We start from the raw sequence: 19,710 nt of genomic DNA, 5'->3' as shown, positions 1-19,710 counted from the left end.
ACTGAGGGTGACCCAGTGCACCAGTGGTTAGCACGTCGCTCTCACAGTGCAGAAGTACTGGGTTCGATTCCAGCTCTGGACTCCCTGTGTGGAGTTTGCATGTTCTCCCCTTGGCTGCATGGGTTTTCTCCGGGTACTCCGGTTTCCACCCACATTCCAAAAACATGTATGGCAGGCTGATTGAACACTCAAAATTGTCCCTAGGTGTGAGTGTGAGCGCGGATGGTTGGTTGTCTGTGTGCCCTGCGATTGGCTGGCAACCGATTCAGGGTGTCCACCGACTACTGCCCGACGACAGCTGGGATAGTTTCCAGCACGCCCTGCAACCCTTGTGAGGATAAAGTGGATCAGAAAATGGATGAATAGATGGATGCTATTGACTGAAACGGGCTCAGCTAATGACCAATCACAGGAAGTGTGATGTCAGTTTCAGTCCCACAAATGCAGAATTAATCAAAATGCCGTGTTTAACTAGTGGGCAGCATAGAACATGTTGGAAAAACATTTTTGACTACAGTATACAGTACTTCAAGAAGGAGAGGTACCACTGCTCATTCCTGCCGACTGCTCTCAGGCTATTGAATGGACAGATCTGACCTTAATACCTGTACTCACCTGTTTGTTCTTCTACTTCTCCCTCTCATGATCTGCATAATTTGTCATGCCAAGTTGAGCAACTCTCATCTCGGACCGGCAAAACTGAAGGAACACTTCTTGAATCATGTTTTTATTTTTCACTAAGGGTTAGGTGGATGCGCATATGAAGTGGTTGGGTTCGGTACCTCTAACAAGGTTCAGAACCACTGGTCTAAGACTTGGACATCGTGAGAAAAGACATCCGAAAGGCAGCAAGACTGGAGAACTACTACCGCCTGCTGGCTAAAGGCCGCATTACAAAACTAGGCCCCGTGAAAACATGGCCACGATTGTATTTGCACTCTTTCCAGTTTAATGACTCACTTGTTCAACAAAACAAGTTATGAAAATGCATAGACAGGGCCACACTTTCAGTATGCTCATCAACGACAACATGGAAAAAGGGCAGCAGGAAAAAGGCAACCATTTATTTAAAAAGATAAAAACCTGCATTGCGAGTGCATACGTAATATCTCGTCTCTTGCGGTCAGGACACGACTGAATCACATCAGACTGTCATTTAGGGAAGCACACACAATACATACAGTACATTCACAAGCGCACGATGCAAACATGGGTGCAAAACAATGACATGTGAATGAATGGGAGACTACATGAACAGCAGGCAGACACGTTGTACAATGTAGTTGAAAAAGATGCATACTCGTATTAATATAGTTCCAGTTCTGGTTAATTTATTCGAAAGATAGAGGATTATATTCCTTGTGACACTGGGTAATGCATTTCACTTTGACTTGTCAATTTCAGAGAGCTTTCAACATCTTTTTTGGTAGGGGGAGGGGGGAGGGGTGAGCCAACCACCATTTTCAAGGTTTGTTAAAATTAACTCAGCCAACCTGCGTACATTAAATCGTCTCGTCTGACTGACCAGCTTTGAGCACGCTCACCCAACTGCCTTGTGCCTGCCAAAATGCTTTCAAGGAGGAGGCCAATGCTGCCCTTTCACTGAGGTTAGTTCATGAGAATGGGTCAATGAAGGTGACCAATCACAGCAAAAATGGACAATTCAATTTACTGGTTGTGAGCATTGTGAATTTAGTCCAAGGGCTACAGCCGGTGACAAAAGTTGACACGGCAAGAGTAAATCTTTGTTAACAGGTGAGAAATATTGTTTTATGTGTGTGTGTGTGTGTATGTATATGTGTATATATAATGTATATGTATGTGTGTGTGTGTGTATATATATATACATACGCACACAAACACATACACGTTCATATACTGTATACATACACACACACACTTTATATAATCAGCAATGGACTTCACATCAGTAAAATATATAAAATGACAGCTCAACAATTATAATGTGTATTTATTATTGTGCGTTTAAGACAGTTATATTACTTTGTAACTCATCTACACTAACTGACCCTCAAATTTCCAGGCGAGAACTGACAGGATTGTCCTCAACGAGTTTGGATTTTCAAAATGAGGAAAAATTGAACGCAAATCCAAGAAAAAAAAAACATTGTGAGACATCATGAATATAGGTTGGAAAATCAAATTTTCACAAGGGCGCAAATGCTCTCTCTCCAATAAAGATGAACGACAGTTTCATTTACCTTACCAGTCAAACAAATTGAAGTATATTATTTCAGCCGTATTAACATCGCAATTAGTTAAAACTAGTTAATTCATTAATATTTATTTTTAAAAACCTGGGTCAGTGTTTCACTTCCTTAAACCTGCATATTTACATTCCAGCAAATACAAAGCAGGCCAAGTGATGTGGTTTCATTTGGTGATTCAAACACACAGTATAGCGATGGATATTATTAGTTATGTACTCTAATTCAAGCATAATGAGCGAGTTTCCTTCTGCTTTTATGTGCAGATGAGAGAGTTCGAAATGCATGAAGAGCAAGAGAAAGAGGGATCAGGTGGTTGCAAAATCCAAGTCGAAGCTCATGTATATTCACATCGAAAACAAAGTTTCCGTAAGGGCCCGAACCTTCACAATACCTGTGTGCAATGAAATTATTTCACAATGTGAACTACAAGCACATGTGCATCCTAATTTACGTCGTGCCGCTTTACCCAAGGCACATTCCTCTCGAACTACACGTTACTCCAAATTGCTTCATTTTGAATTTGACGGCACAAAGAACAGATCGGCCATCTGGACATGAAAATGTCAGTCAGTAAGCAGTATTACTTCGAAGTGCAACTACAATTTTCAAAATTAGTATTGTGGCAGTGGGAGTAGTATCAATAGTCATGGATGAGGGAGGGCTGGTTATAATTGTAAGACCCCCAAATATCACCATTGGTATCATTCAAACTTTTTTGTGCCTTTTGTGATCAAAGAAAACATGCCACTTAAAATCATCACTAAGACATTGTCGCGATGCTGCCTCAGTCATCTCGTGAGCCTTTGTTGCAGCTTTCAGTAAGGTCTTGCTTTTTTTTCTTGTGGGTTTTTTTCCCCACGTCTTTTAAACACTGAACAAGGGCTGGAATACAAGGATGAGTTCTAGTCAAGGAGCGAACACGTTAACGGTTCAGGATGTAGACCACCATCTCGTAGGTGCACATCATGATGGCAGTGTTGGGGATCTGTCGTACCAAGTGGGTGGTGAGGCCGCGGTACAGCGCGCGAAATCCCTCCTCTTTGGGAACTGTTGTTAAAGTCTCGAAGAAGGAGCGATATTTGCTGCCCTCCTCACGTAGCCGTGTGCGGATCACTTCTGCAAATGTTTAAGCACAGAAGAGAGATGAAAGAAAATTCACAGACAAATAAGCGGAGTCATATTGTTTGAATACGAACTCCCACTCTCACCATGAGGATAAGCAATGGATGTGGCACATGTCTTGGAAGTGGCAGCGGCAAGCATCATCCCCACAAAGTCTGAAGCGTCCTTGGATACCTCCTCTTGCTCGTCCACATTCTGGGGGGCTTTGGCCTCCAGGAGCCGCCGTTTGATGTTTTCATAGATAACAAAGTGGATCACAGTCTCTGAGATGCCGGCGTAAGACGCTGACATGCCCCTGTAAAAGCCTCGGAGGCCATCCGACTGATACACCCGCCGCACACATTCAAATGCACTCATCCGACGCTCCCCTCGATTTCTGGAAAAATTAAAAAGAAAAAAAAATGTAATTCTCTCTCTCTCAAAAAAATATTCTACATCATTTCCAAAACTAAAAATTCTCACACTAATCCGGCGCATTTGACTGCAATGCACATATATTACTTTTTCCTAAATGGTGTAAAAATGAGTGCACATTGACCTTATGGCTATGCCAAATTTTCAAAGTTCAAATGAAAAACTTCCAAGGGTTTAACGACAGGTGAGACCAATTTTAATACTTTGAAAGTGGTGTGTGAGTTCTGTGCAAAATGTATTATGGCTAAAAACAAAAACTTCACAAAGGGGGTGTACTCATTTATAGGATATACGGTATGTTGAGTAGGGGTGTCCAAATCCGATATTGATATTGATCCGATATCAGAAGGAAAAAAAACAAAAACAACAAAACAGTATCAGACTTCTGGTCTACATCCAAAATCTCCAATATTGTTTTTTTTTGTCCCGCCTTCTGTTGTTCCCACCTTATACAGATTGCAAAAATTGATTCTGAATATTGTGAATTAAACTTGAATTGTTGTTTTTTTTAATGCTTTAAAGATTATTCTTTGTTTTTATTGACTTATTTACAGTTATTTCTCATGGTCCTTAAATTTATTTTGCATTAATTTTTTTGCAATTAAGTACATTGTCATATGTGAGGGTGAATTTATGTGACTAAATCTTTGGAATAAATGGTTGCTGACTGCTGTTCATGGTTTTGAGTATCTTCACTTGATCCAAGTCTTTTCGAACATGTCATACTAATAATAAATATAAGGATGTATCATGTTTTTTGTTATTGTAAAGTGTCCTTGGGTGTCTTGAAAGGCGCTTATAAATAAAATGTATTATTATTATTATTATTCCTGTTGATATCGTATAGTACTCGAGGCTGTAAGATCCGCATCGGAGGTGAAAACCTGTATCGGGACACCCCTAATGTTGAGTACTCTAAATGCATTTTATTGGCTTCCTTTTGAATTCTGTGATCGATGATGTTTCTGAACAAAAGCCATCTGTTTTGTTTTGTTTTGTTTTCTGCGCTCACTAAAAAAAGAAGTACGATAATATCATGATGTTGACATTTCACCTGGCATCCAGCTGAAGACGAGTCTTTATAAGCCATATTGGATTGGTTGCTGTAATGGCTGTAAAACCTACAGAAAGGTAAAAAAAAAAGCTTTAGAAAAAATGGAGCTATCAGACTCATTGCAGCTAGTGACCAAATAAACTGCCAGAAGACAACTTTATGAAGACAGCAATTTGTAACAAATATGAAAATCGGCATGAGCAAAGGAAGAAACTTTGACAGAAACGTGACAAAAAGACTCTGTGGCGCCACTGGGTAGGCACTCATTTCACAGACAAAAATAAATACCGGCAGTTGTTAAAATCACCCTTGTGCGATTGACTGACAGCCAGTCCAGGCCAGGGTGTAACCTGCCTCAGGCCCAAGTCAGCTGGCATTGGTTCCAACTCACCCACAACCCTAAAGACGACAAGTGGTATCAAAAATGATGGATGGACATCACCCTTTCTGTCACCAGTCACTGCAGCCCACTCGGCTCTCATTGCAGTTGCCCAATAACTAAGTCAATGTGACTAATGTTGACCTTGACCGCAACGTTCTGAGTCACGCTGTGCTAAAAATGACACTCTCGTGTACCTGTGAGATTTAGCTTTACGCTGACACTTGACATTCAGACTGGAGCTCCAGCAACATGAATGACCCACATTGGTGGTGATGTGCCTTCCCAGCTGGATCAAAACTGCACAGGGCTCGATAAACGCTTCTTGACATACAGTATGTGCCACAATAAAACCATGTAGCGTACTGGAAAAGGGACTTTTGACATGTTCTATTGTATGAGGCACAATTCTAACAAACAGGTCATGACAACATGACAATGAGGGTCGCCAAAGAACAGTTTCAATTGTCGTGCAAAACTCTTCCCCTAACTCAAACCCAACACAAAAAGCGACCCTATTTTATTGCAGCTGCTCAGCCATTGTACCTGCTGAATGCAGCAGAGCATACACCGTACTTTTCATCAGACCCTGCCAAACTTGAACTTCGTAAGACAATGTGCACAGGTAACTGCATATCTATCCACACAGCGTTACAATCTCTCAAATAAGCATTTGCACTCAGCAATTTCTTACTATTTCTTCCACATTAGAAACCGAGTGGGGGTATTTGTGTTCAGAACACTGCATCGCGATGACATCTGTGTAAATACACATACTCATAAACTTAAGTTATTTGCATGGTCTGCATGCACAGTTTTAAACTAATAAATTATTGCAGCGTTGTTGTTCTTGTTGTCTTTTAGGGCAGGAGTCTATGAGTTCAGCATATTTTAACGTCTCAATATTTGCTCAGTCTTGTTTAATTGGATTGAAGTCTGTTTTTTGACTGGGCTGTGAAGAAACCTTCATGATGCCATTCTTTGGAAGAATTGAATGTGCACTTTGGGTCAATTGTCATGCTGAAAGTTTTTTTATATGAAGCTTCGAGCCAGCATTGCTACCACATTATTCTGCAGCAACATGCCATCCCATCTGCTTTGCGAGTCCATCATTTGTCTTTCAACGGGACAATGATGCTAAACACACCTTCATAGGAGGTATTTGACCAAAAAAGAGGGTGATGGAGTGCTTTGTCTGAGGGCCTCTGCAATGGCCTGAGCGAAGCCCAAGTGAATTGACTTGGGATGAGTTGGACCGCAAAATTAAGGCAAAGCAGCCAACAAGTGCTCAGCAGCTCTGGGAACTCCTTCAAGACTTACTGTTGGAGAAACATTTCAAGAGACAAACTCATCACTTGTTTCCCACAGTACTTTACAGGGCCGGCAGGCCACCAGGCTTTTCCTGCTTTTCCTTTTCCAGCAACTGCACAAGGAACAAACAAAAACACAAATACAATATTTATCCTCCCTCTCTTATTATTATACATGACTGTTTAAGTTCGTACCGTGTGCAGGTCATTGCAAATAACTTTCCTTGGCAGTTTGTATTTTGTAATTCTCGTTGTTTACTGTTTGTAATATTTATACTTTATGACTTGTAAAATGTTGGACATATTTCTTTTTACTTCAATCTTTTTGGCTCATTTGTTTTCAAGTCCTCAAGTCAAATTTATTTATACAGCCCCTAATGACAAAACGTCTAATGGCTTCACATGCCCACATTTGGCAAATATTAATGAGATTCCCTGATCTTAATTCCGAGGAGGGCAATGGGAAAAAAAAACATCTGGGCAAACATGAGAAACCTTGAGAAGGGGCCGTACATGGGAGAATCCCCCCTCCAGGATGACCAGGCTGCAATAGATCTGCAACATTTCACACAATATGATGCTATACAACATTAGTTAGAATAATGTAAGAGTTCATTTATTAACATGAAAGGCTGCAGGAATACCACACCTCTGCACTACATGACACCAAACCATGATTTAACGATTTGAAGCCAGAAAAAAGAATGTGGTTGATATCTTTGAACACATTTTAAATACTGTAGACACACTTGATTTATTCATCCAAATATAGGATAAATGAAACATAAACAAAACCGAATAAACGTAGGCCATCATCATCTTTGGTGAATCATAAATGACTTTGTGGCCTTTTGACAATCTCACTGGAGACAGTGCATCTGAGACAGTTTGCAGATGTACAGGATGAAGCAGATGAGCAAATTAAATGTTCGTGACAATCAGTGTTTCAACTACAGTGAAACTCCTCTACAACGAAATCATGTTTGCAGCAAGCGGTTTTTCACAACAGGGGACTTTTCACGAAAGCAAATTTTATCTCACATGTAAACACACACACACACACACACACACACACACACACAAACACATGCACACACACGATATGTTTATGTGTACTCTATTTTTATTCCAATAACGCATAAATATGAGCATACACGTATTTGACACTTCATATAGTAGGAAGAAAAAAACGGGAAAGAAATTGCAAAATTTACGATCAGCATTCACTTTCACTTACATCAATTTCTTGTACAATGGCTTTTACTTTGATTCTTCCATCTTTCATATTTATTACTTTTATCCTGTCTTCAAGCGTTAAAGCTTTTCTTTTCTTCACTCCTTGGTCTGCAAAGGTCTGTTTTGTAGCCATTTTAGCACCGCAACGTTCAGGCTATGTCTGAACCTAACAATAACAAATACTTCCTGTACTACTGCCCATGTGTAAACCAGTGTGGTGGTTGCTGTTGCCGTTTTGGAGCGAAGCATTCGGAGTCGCTGCGGCAGGCTGAGGTCGGATTAGACTTGAGCGGAAGGCTTGTTTTCGTTGTAGTGAACCTCGTTGCGAGGCAAGGGCAGAGAAAAATATTTCATATTACGCAACAGGGGAACTTTTCGTTACGGGGGAGCAGAAAAGTGGGAATGGCTTTCATGCATGATTTTTCACACTAGGGGGTAATTTCATCAATGTAGGTTTCGTTGTAGAAGAGTTTGACTGTAACAAGTAAGCACTCATTGATTTCCGTCCCACAATATGGACAACCCGTAACATTTTGCAACTCCGTGCGCCTAATCTTGACTAGTTTTCTGACCTAACGCACATGGTACCAGTAGGGTCGGCATTTCTCTGCGGTTCATTTTTCATGTTTTTTTACAGAAGTCTAGAAAAGGTCGCTGGGTTGAAGCACATGAAAAGGATGGATTAAGGGAGCTACGCATGTACCTGCCATTCCAGCTGATATCATGTGAACCTGTGTGGAGTCAGGTTCCAGCACATTGTTCAATTTCTCTTTGGCTGTGGAGTAAGCAGCGAAGTAGATGGCTCTGTTGACAAAACAAAAAAGGTAAGTACATCTGACAACATGAGCAAGTCAAACAATTTGTTTTATGCCCTTAGTCTCATCCAAGAATGTGCCTCCAACAGATGCATAACACATTGACAAATATGCCTCAATTTACCCTGCAGGTATAAGTGCCAACAATCTTACTCGTATTGTCATACCCGTCAACATCTATTTGCACCTGCCGCAGATCCAATGCCATTGCATCCATTTACTCAAGTGAAACTCCCTACTTGCGCATATAACTTTCATCTACTGAACCAGCTAGTTTCAACATTGGGTGGAGAGTCGGCTTAAGTACAAAAGTAAACTGTCGCCGGTGATAGTCAATGAGACCTTCACACCTTTTACCGCTAAACTTGCCTCGCTGTTTGTTATTGTAGCACACTCCAGACAAAAAAAAGCCATAATATAACAACTACTGTTCAGCACAATAAAAATAAGTTCAGATGAATCCCAATGGAGTTATTGGCAGAACATGCCCCGCTGTAAAGACTGGCTTCTGCAAGCAATTAAACTCGTATCTCAAGCCACAGCTTTGGTAGGGAGGAAAACAAAACATAAGCGTGCAGTCAAGAGTGCTAATCTCATCGATAATCACTGGCTCAAAGTTCCACCCCCTCGCTGCTCATTTGAGGAAAAAAAAAAGATACATTGTTATCAACTGACCTGGACGGTGCCACACCCACCAGGTTTGGTCCCAAGCCTCTGAAGAGTGAACGGGGTCCTTCCTTCTCTAATATTAATCTGAAAATAATATGAACATAGAAAGAAAAAAAAAGAAATGTGTCAGGAGGTCAACTTTTGCTTCATGTAAAACATATCCATTTGCCTCGTCAAACTATAGAGTTTTGCCAACTATAGAGACGTCCACCATGCATTGCTGTCAAACTGTAACAAATAGCTTGCTATGAAGAAACTTTTCACTACCAAAGTGTTGTCATTCTTTAACGAACTATCCATTCATTTTAAAACACTGCTTCTTCTGAACAGGGTAGGGTCACTCGGTGTTGCTAGAGCCTATCCCAGAGCGCATCCAACTTTGATCAGTACAATAGCAAGCAATTCAATAGGCGTCTGCAGAGAAAATTTATACAAAATCATGCCACACACACACACACACACACACACACACACACACACACACACACACAGAGTTAAACAGGAAATGGTCTGTTCGTCAGCCGGGAGGAGTAGCCTTGACGATTAAAAGTATATCAATATTAAGGATAAGCAATTCCAGAAAATTGATGTGGAGTTTGCGCTGCTCGTTCACCACATCCCCAATAATGGCAGGTTGAAATCTGAAGTGGCATGGTTAACATATGCAATATTCGCCACTCTGGCGATAAGACGTCTGTCAACATTGTCCCGTAAAACCCGCATCAGAAAACATGGCTACAGCACAAAATACAAATAATTCCACTATTTTCTTGCCGGCCAGGTCCGCATATAATTTGTTTCAGGAACACAAGATGGCTTGCCAAATAAAATGTACAAAAAAAAATATGCAATGTTTACATATGCCGGCAGCGAGTTGACAGCGGAGTTGCCGGGGGTTACAAAGCTAGCTCCTTTGTAGTCTGTTGGACCCACAACCAGAGACCAAACAACCAAACGCCAGCGAGCGTGAGGGAGCCGGTAAACCCACTTGCCACGTTAGAAACACCCAGCAGCAAGCCTACTGGACACGTCACAAACTAGCATACAACCGGCTAGCAACGAGACCCGACAAAATGCTACCCAAACAGAAGCAAGACACAAAGCAGGAAGAGGATTCCCTGACCCTCACTCAAGTAAATGAATTACTCCAGCAACAAAAAGAACTTTTTACGGCGCTCTTGCAACAACAACAGGAAAATTTCAAAGGATTTGTCAAGATGATAATAGACTCAACAAACTCACGACTTGACACTTTTACCAGGGAAGTCCAAGAAATAAAAACCAGCATCAACTTTACCCAAAAAGAGGTAGACGACATTAAAAAAAATCTAATCTGTCAAACTGGCCATTCCAAAGACATGCAAACAGAATTCTACAAAGTATGTGACGGCATGCTTGTATTAACAGACAAGGTGGACTACTTGGAAGGACAGTCAAGAAGAAACAACTTAGTAATTGATGGAATTGAGGAAAAACCGGGAGAAACGTGGACTGAAACAGAGGAAAAAGTTCAAAAAATCCTTAAGGAGAAACTGCTGATACAGGGGCAAATTGAAGTGGAGAGAGCTCACCGCACAGGAAGACAAGACCCTGGAAGACCTCGACCAAGGCCAGTTGTGGTGAAATTTCTAAGATACAAGGACAGATCAAGGATCCTACAAAAAGCAAAATACTTAAAAGGCTCCAACATCTACATCAACGAAGACTTTACAGATGCTGTACGACAAAAAAGAAAAGAGCTCCTCCCAAAATTAAAAGCTGCACGTGACAGAGGGGAAACTGCCTACTTAAGTCATAACAAACTTATTGTCCACCCTCGCACCAGTACTCCAACACAACAGGCTCGAGTTCAACACCATCAAGCAGCATACTGCGAAATTTTCACCACCCGACAATAAAAACTCTGACCCTACTGAAGCAGGAAATTCACATACCAAAAAACATGGACTTCGAATCCTTTGATGACCCTTCCAACCCTTTGATGACTTCCAACCCTACTGACCACAAGACGTTTGACCCTGAGAACAACTTGGACCCGGACAATAACTTTTTCAAGACCGACCGACCGCGAGGGAGCCAGCGACGACCGACCGTGAGGGAGCCAATGATGACCGTGAGGAAGCCAGCGACGACTGCAGGGAAGCCAGCGACCGTGATGAAGCCGGGAGACAACCAGCCTGCGACCACCGTGAGGGAGCCAACGACGACCGCAAGGGAGCCAGAGACGACCGAGAGGAAACCAGCGACGACTGCAGGGGAGCCAGTGACCGCGAGGGAACCGGGAGAAAGCGAGCCTGAGGCAGCCGGGAGACAAGCAGCCAGCGCGCGTGAGAGAGCCGGGAGGCAGCCAGCCGGCGAGCGTGAGGGAGTCGGCGACGACCGCAAGGGAGCCAGCGACCACGAGGGACCCAGTGATGACGGCGAGAGAGCGAGCGACGACAGCGAGGGAACCAACGACGGCCGTGAGGGAGCCAACGACGACCACGTGGGAGCGGGAAATTCACATCCCAAAAACATGAATTTCCAACCCTTTGAAGATATTGACTATAAGCCATTCGATCCCGAGAACAATTCGGACCCAGACAATAACTTCTTCAACAACAAACAAAGGGTAACAAACTCTGACTATTACCTGGATGAACAATTCAACACTAATATAAAATTGGAAAATGCACTTTCGGTAATACACTTAAACAGTAGAAGTCTCTATAAAAACTTCACAAAAATTAAATAATACCTGACTAAATTCAATAAATTTAAAATAATTGCCATATCAGAAACTTGGCTTGATGAAGATAAAACAACTGAAATGGAAATAGAAGGTTATGAAATGTTTGCAACTAATGGAGAAAACAAAAAAGGAGGAGGGGTTGCAATATATGTAGACATAGCACTTAAATGCAGTAAAATCGAGAGATTGACAAACACAATAGAAAACCTAATGGAATGTCTAACCATTGAAATACACAATAAAAAGGCATCAAATATCATCATAAGCTGCATCTATAGGACACCAGGAACATGTATTGACACATTCAATAAAAAACTAACAGATATGCTCAGTTACTACAACGATAAGAAAACACGAATAATATATGGTGACTTTAACATTGACTTATTAAACCCAAATAGACACAAAAAAACAACTGACTTCATAAATACTACGTACAGCAACAGCTTTTTCCCAGTATTCCTGAAACCTAGCAGAATAACAGTTGACACGGCCACATTAATAGATAACATATTTATAAATAAGATTGATCATAAAATGGAAAGTGGACTTCTCATTAATGACATAAGTGACCACCTACCTGTTTTTGCAGTTTTTCATAATTATTTCGATAGAAAAGCTAAATCAACAACTCGTATAACAGAAATAAGACTAAGAACCCAACGTTCCATCGATGCCTTTAAGCAAGACCTAGAAAAACAAAACTGGACCGAGGTCTACACAAACGAAGACCCAAATACAGCGTTTGAAGTATTTCAGTCTACCATAATCTCCTTATATGATAAACATTTTCCATTAACTAAAGTCTCCAAAAAGTATAAAGACCCAAGTAAGCCATGGATAACGAAAGGCATAGAAAACGCATGTAAAAAGAAAAACAATTTATATAAATCGTTTTTAAAATTCAGAACTGAAGAAGCAGAAAAAAATATAAGACCTATAAAAATAAACGAGTAAATATTATAAGAACCAGTAAAAGAGATCATTATCATGCACTATTAGAGCAGAATAAAGGTAACACACAAGAAATATGGAAAATACTTAACCAAGTAATCAGAAATAGTCCTAAAAAAATTGATTATCCAGAGTATTTTATCAAAGGTAAAAATACTATTTTGGAAAAAACTGCAGAAATAGCAACTGAATTTAATGAGTATTTTGTCAACATCGGCAGTAACCTAGCAAAACAAATTCCTGATCCAACAAACCTGCTTGAAATAGATAGATACGTAGAAAAAAACTCCTCCACGATGTTCCTTACTGCTGTAAAACAAGAACTACAATACAATACAATACATACAATACATGCTGATTTATATAGCGCTTTCACAACAGCGGCAGCTGTAACAAAGCGCTTTACAAAACAGTTAACATAAGGTAAAATAATAAACACAACACATAACATAAAACACAGACAGTCGTGCAGTCCTAACCACTTTTCCGTCACACGCTTTGTTGTTTGAAGCGGTTTGAGATGAAAGAGGAGAGAATCAAAGTGTCCTTTAACCAGTGGATCAGAGACGTCATGCTCAAAATGTGCACACGTCGGCTACAAGCTAAGTTTCAAAGTCAACAAGAAGCTGTAGCATCCATTGACGAAAAAAGAGATTGGTTAACTTCTCCTGTCCCAATGAAATCCATTTCAATTCCAAGCGGCGACTCACGGTTCCAAATATGCATCTGCGCTCTTCGCCAACGCTCCTCTCTCCTCATCCTCAACTTCAGCGGCCATCCATCCAGCCGCACCAACGCCAACTGTCCAACAGCGCTGACATAGCCACTGAACAAATCGGGGTTGTGAAAAATGCTGCCCATTACTGGCGCAAAAAACACAAGCGCCCCAGGTCTGTCCAGCACCGACAGTCAATGGCGCCGACATTCCTCCCAATCAAAATCTGTGCTGGTACAGGCGTGCTGCCGAGAAGGCGCAACCACCAAGCACAGATACTGCTCCTTTGACGAATGTCGTGGCCAAAAAGCGCTGAAAACAGTCCATATCAGGTCCACACAAATATTATATATATATATATATATATATATATATATATATATATATATATATATATATATACACAAATATATATACATATATATACAAATATTATAAAAACTTTTAAAAAGAAAAAGTCAACTGATTGCTTTAATATTGATATGACAATAATCAAGCAGATTATAGAATATGTAGTGCGACCTTTCACGCACATATGCCCCCTGTCATTCAAAGCTGGTATCTTTCCATCAAAAATGAAAATTGCTAAGGTTATTCCAATCTATAAAAGTGGAGAAAAACATCTGTTTACAAATTATAGACCAATATCACTACTACCACAATTTTCAAAAATATTAGAAAAACTATTTTCGCGCAGACTTGATAGCTTTATACAAAAGCATGCGCTGTTAAGTGAGAATCAATATGGCTTCAGGGAAAAACGGACCACCTCAATGGCAGTTATGGAGTTTGTGGAAGCAATAGCCACTAATACAGACAACAAAGAATTTACTGTTGGGGTTTTCCTAGATCTAAAAAAAGCTTTTGACACAATAGATCACAGTATATTATTGAAAAAACTAGAAAGATATGGCATTAGAGGTGTAGCTTATAAATGGATAAAAAGTTATTTAGAAAACAGATATCAGTACATGCAATTCAACAATAAAAAAACGAATCAACTGAAAATCACTCACGGAGTTCCTCAGGGGTCAGTGCTTGGTCCAAAACTATTCATCTTATATATAAATGATATCTGCAAGGTCTCAAAACTATTTAAATGTGTCCTATTTGCTGATGATACAACTTTCTACTGTTCTGGAATAAATCTGAAACAGCTCCTGACAACCGTAGAAAACGAATTCAACAAATTAAAAAACTGATTCGACAGAAATAAATTGTCACTTAACCTGAAAAAATCGAAGTTAATTGTTTTTGGCACAAGACTAATCAAACACCAAGCTAAAATTATGGTAAACTCAATTGAAATAGAAAGAGCGTATGAAACCAAGTTTCTCGGATTAGTAATAGACTCAAAACTTTGTTGGAAACCACATATCGATAACATAAAAAGAAAAATAGCCAAGACCGTAGGGATACTCTATAAAACCAAGGAAGTGCTAAATAAGAGATCTTTGTACACATTATACACTTTATTATTATTACCATATATGACCTACTGTGTGGAAATATGGGGAAATGTCTGCAAAACAAACACACTCCCTATTCTCAAACTACAAAAAACGCAATTCAAATTATTAATAGATCAAAATATACGGAACCCACAAATCCACTATTTATCAAATTAAATACGATGAAATTTTATGACCTGGTTGACTTTAAAATCGCCCAATTAATGTGCAAAGCACACAATAACCTGCTCTGCCAAAACATTCAGAAGTTTTTCGAAATTCGAGAAAGCAACTATGAATTAAGAGGTACCAACTTATTCAAAAAACTCAAAACAAGAAGAAACATCAAGCAAAGAAGTGTATCTAGCAAAGGTGTTAATCTGTGGAATAATCTCGAAAAGGACCAAAAAATGAGTAAATCGCTTGCTGAGTTTAAAAACAAATTTAAAAAAATAGTACAAACAACCTACATCAATCAGAGTTAAAATGTTGCAGGTCAAAGTAAGTTACTTGCAGCTAAAAAGGATAACCTTTTTAGGATTGTTTTTAAATTGAAGGTTGACGTGGCTTTGTTGGCGCATTGGGGTACATTCCAATATGTTTTCAAAAAAGTTAATATGAGGCTTGGTAAAGTGCTATGGACAACTTAAGCTGTCTATATAGCGCTTTATAAGTACACTCCATTTATAATTAAGATTCAACAGGATTTTTTCGTTTTTGGACTATGCCTTTTTCGGCAAAAGTACAATCAGTAAGGCATTCAACACGATTTGGGACTCCCGGCCTAAAAGGTAAACAAACAGCAAACACGTATTTTGGATGTGAGTCAAAGCTCTGTAGCATGCTACATAATATTGAATTGAATAACTGAAAACATACTTTATATGTTTTTGTCATATTGTGAAACAAGTTATTTTCCTATATCACCAAGGCCAGTATTCCAAAAATCAAACACGCAGTTCCAAATGTTTACAAAAAAGGGTGCTATTGGACTTGTTGAACTGTCTGTCAAGCTCTCTTGACAGACAGGAATACAGAAAGGATGTGCATTATTGACTCAACTCACCGATTCCAGATCGATTGACCCATACGTAAATGCAACATTCAGCAGACATATTATTGAAGACTCACTTGAGGCAGTGCAGGGGACCTGGTGGAGACATCCGGGCCACACTGGGCCCATTCACGGTACTCAGCTGAACCTCAGAAACATAGAGACTGATGGATGATGACTGCAGACGCGTCTTCACTACTTCCAGTGGGCAAGTCAATATGGCACCTACTGTGCCACCACATCTGGTAAGAAATAACAGGCAAAAAAGAAAAAGATTTTGAATTAGGTACGTACTTATAACTCGATGTGGTCTCACTAGATTTGACAGTAACCCTTTTCAGTGACCATTGAGATGATCATGGAAATAGCAAGCATCAATTCTACAGGACTTCTTTCAGGTCAGCGTTGAGGTGCAGCTTGATGTGTCAAAATTCACAAATTAACTGACAATGAATGCATCATCCAATTAATTGACAATGATTTTGATAATCAAATAATCTTTTAGAGACAATGTTTATCGTTAATGGTCATAATCCTCCGATTTCAGCATCCCAACAGTAAATATTCTCTGATTTCTGTCGTCTTTCATAAAAGCAGACCTACTGTATATTGTTTGTCCATACATCCCTTTGCGAAAAACTGCTTTAACTTTAGAAAACAATGCTCAACATGTTGGCCTATATTTTGACATGTTACAGACCGAACCAGTAAATAAATCACATGATCAAATTTTGGAAGAATATTAATATCAATGTAATCTTTTACAAAAAATAACAGTTATTTCAGCCATAGTATAAATAGCCTGCAATTGACATGTAGCTAAACCTAAAGTAGTCACAAAGGTATAAAAAGAAAAAACTCTCTCAAAGAAATAGCTCTCGGTTTCAAAATCGGTGAGTACAATGTTGCTCCCTCACATGTAAAATTGCTGAATTGTTGTTTTAATTTGGTTTTGTTGAATCATTAAACAATCCCACATAAACAACAATCACTGATTCATAAAAAGTAATCTGAATAAAAATACGGACATTTAAAATATCTTTTTACTCGGTTATTCACTTAATTGATGAAATCGTTTATAGAATAATCTACACTAAAAATATTGAATAGTGACAGCCTTTCCCAGCTGACTTTAGGCAATAGGCAGGGTACAACCTGGACTGGATGATCGCCAAGCACAGAACACATTTACGTTTCATAATGTTACCAGTGTCTTGGTGGAATTCTAACAATCTGCAGCATGTTGGCTCGCCCAGGCGAGAGAATCAGACTGCTTTGTGTTGCTGGGGAAATAACAACAAGCTTCTATTCAGTGTCACAGTCAATCAAATGGTGGTATAATAGATTAAGCAAAGTGACAACTGCAGCAGATATCTTTTGTCTTCTCTCATTGACAAGTTTGAAAATAGAGTCAAGTACACTGGAAATTCAATACGCTGGTACCTTTCTGCTCGTTTACTACTTTTTGTGTGGAAGAAGCAACTATTATTATATTCAGGTTATGTTTTGTTGGTACATGTACGTTATGCTCATATTAATCTTAATTTGTGAAACATATAAGTAATGAATTTGTAATAGATTATAGTAAATGTTTTGACACCACGCTTGATGAGGTTGCTTAAGCAACAAGGTTAAGCGGGTGGATACAAATGTAAAAGCCTGTTTTGGTCATACAAGTTAAGTAATTTGCTCCTATTATTAAATGGAATGGAATTTATTTAATAGTTGGAAATTATGTTTTGTGACCTAAAAGAAAAATAGTTAGGGTTTTTTGTGTTTTTGTTTTCGGCCGAGCAAAATATCTGAAAAGAATACAACGCAAATTTAACACAAACTACTGGGTCAGGTCATACCATAATAGAGAACGTGCGGTTATCTTTAGTGACAGGTTCATTTTCAACACGAAAGATAAGAGTTGTCAACAATTATTTGGGATTGCTCTGGTAGTGGGTGACTGTACACGGCTCACAGAAAGCAGCACATTCATAGAGGATCGACAAATGATTTCTATGTACAACGGTAACGTTATGATGATCTCGACATTGAACAAAACGCACGGTTGTAAAATACGGCAGTGCACACGAACGCATAGTCATGACCTTGATTTTTAAGAAATTGTGCAGTTTTAAGAAATACGACATAACCATCGTATCGTATTTAATCGTTTGTTAGTTTCACTTTGACAAAAAAACTGCGTGACGTAACCTGTTACTTCAGTCGCATAACAACGCTACGTACTTTTTTGCACTTTTGCACGCGCAACAAACATAGACGTAGACTACGTACGATTTGAAACGATCCGCTCGGGTGCCCTACCTCAGACGTCCACTTCAACCTGACATAACACCGAAACATTGAACTGTCATTGAAATTTTAGGCTTTCACTTGGCTGTTAGCTTGATGCAAAATGCATGGCCGAGAGAAGCAAGTTAACATACGGTAAACAGAACACCACGGGGCAAGTGAAGCACATCAAAACAATCGTCGAACTAATTTGGATCACCAAGGACAAGCGACGACAGACGATGGCGTAGAGCTAGCGATAGCACTCGCTGTAGATGGCATGAGAACAGTCTACTCACCCTCCTGCAAACAGATGAACTAGGGTATCTCTTTGACTCATTGTGTCTCATATTCGGGAACCGTCAACGGGCAACCACGCGGGAGACAACTGGAGCCGGGCTGAAGAGAGGGGCCAACAGAAGCCCCGCTACCAATACTCTATGCACCTCTGTTACGGTGTGTAGTTGTGAGGTCAGCGGTGGAGGAAAAACGACGGCATGCAATGGCTACCCTTGCTAGCTTGCTTGCAAGGCGAGCACTCTCTTCCGGTGGCAAAATCGATGTCAGAGCGAGAGGTCTGCGCCGCCACCTTCACAAACTGTAAAATTCTTCATTATATATGGGACTTGCGAACAGTGTTTATGGTTAGTTCTAACCGCTCGCTTGGGACAGCCACCGATAGACACAGCGCGTCCTGACTGACACCCGTGGACGAAGTGTACTGCCTCACGTTGAATGGGAATCCAATACAAAAGCGCTGATTGGTTTAGGACTTTCGTAGCCCCTCCCACCCTCCCGAATGTGATACTTTATATATTTGCTTTTATTTTGTAGGGCAAAGATGATCAGCTGGAAAGATGCCAAAGTCTGTTCTTTCACGGCTGTTGTTACTGGGACCGATCCCAGCTGAGTTCGGGCGGGAAGGGGGACTACGCCGTGAACTGTTCGCCAATCAGTCGCAGGGCACACAGAGAGACAGAAAACCATTTACACCGTCACCGAGTGGTAGGCTGCCCTCACGCAAGTCAGACGAGTGTACCACTACACACTATCAATAACTGCGTCTTTTCGAGACAGACATATTGTAATTGTAACTTATGCGTGTATAACTGCCTTGTTCATTGGGCAATATCACTGTATATAGCCTTTATTTTCATCGTGAGATTCACTCGGTTAATGATGAACATTGTGCAGAATAGTGAAAATCTGAGGTCATATTATAACGAGCAAAATAATTTTCATTCCGGCCAGTGCGATACATAAATAAAAATAAAAGGTGCTTTTTATGACTG

The 19,710-nt window shown here is 40.0% G+C and overlaps 1 protein-coding gene across 1 annotated transcript; it reads right to left on the bottom strand.

Annotated features, from left to right (window-relative positions):
* Nucleotides 1-1,050: 1,050 nt before the first annotated feature.
* LOC127609235 (solute carrier family 25 member 36-A) lies at nucleotides 1,051-19,233 on the bottom strand. The gene is made up of 7 exons (XM_052079074.1): nucleotides 18,718-19,233; nucleotides 16,213-16,377; nucleotides 9,237-9,314; nucleotides 8,450-8,550; nucleotides 4,822-4,888; nucleotides 3,440-3,729; nucleotides 1,051-3,347 (listed from the first exon to the last, which is right to left on the bottom strand). The coding sequence occupies exons 1-7, from the start codon at nucleotides 18,756-18,758 to the stop codon at nucleotides 3,154-3,156; spliced, it is 936 nt and encodes a 311-aa protein (XP_051935034.1). The 5' UTR covers nucleotides 18,759-19,233; the 3' UTR covers nucleotides 1,051-3,153.
* Nucleotides 19,234-19,710: the final 477 nt, after the last annotated feature.

The sequence above is a fragment of the Hippocampus zosterae genome, chromosome 10, assembly GCF_025434085.1.
Source record: "Hippocampus zosterae strain Florida chromosome 10, ASM2543408v3, whole genome shotgun sequence".
NCBI lineage: Eukaryota > Metazoa > Chordata > Actinopteri > Syngnathiformes > Syngnathidae > Hippocampus > Hippocampus zosterae.
Note: the sequence above shows the minus strand (reverse complement) of the source record. Positions and strands in the feature narration are given on the sequence as shown.

Excerpts from the sequence above, each read along its gene's own strand:
- LOC127609235 (XM_052079074.1), bottom strand. The coding sequence starts at position 18,758 with ATGAGTCAAAGAGATACCCTAGTTCATCTGTTTGCAGGAGG. Across the intron at positions 9,315-16,212 it reads GGTCCCCTGCACTGCCTCAA|ATTAATATTAGAGAAGGAAG; the intron begins GTGAGTCTTCAA and ends TATTATTTTCAG. Across the intron at positions 4,889-8,449 it reads GATATCAGCTGGAATGGCAG|GTTTTACAGCCATTACAGCA; the intron begins GTACATGCGTAG and ends ACCTTTCTGTAG.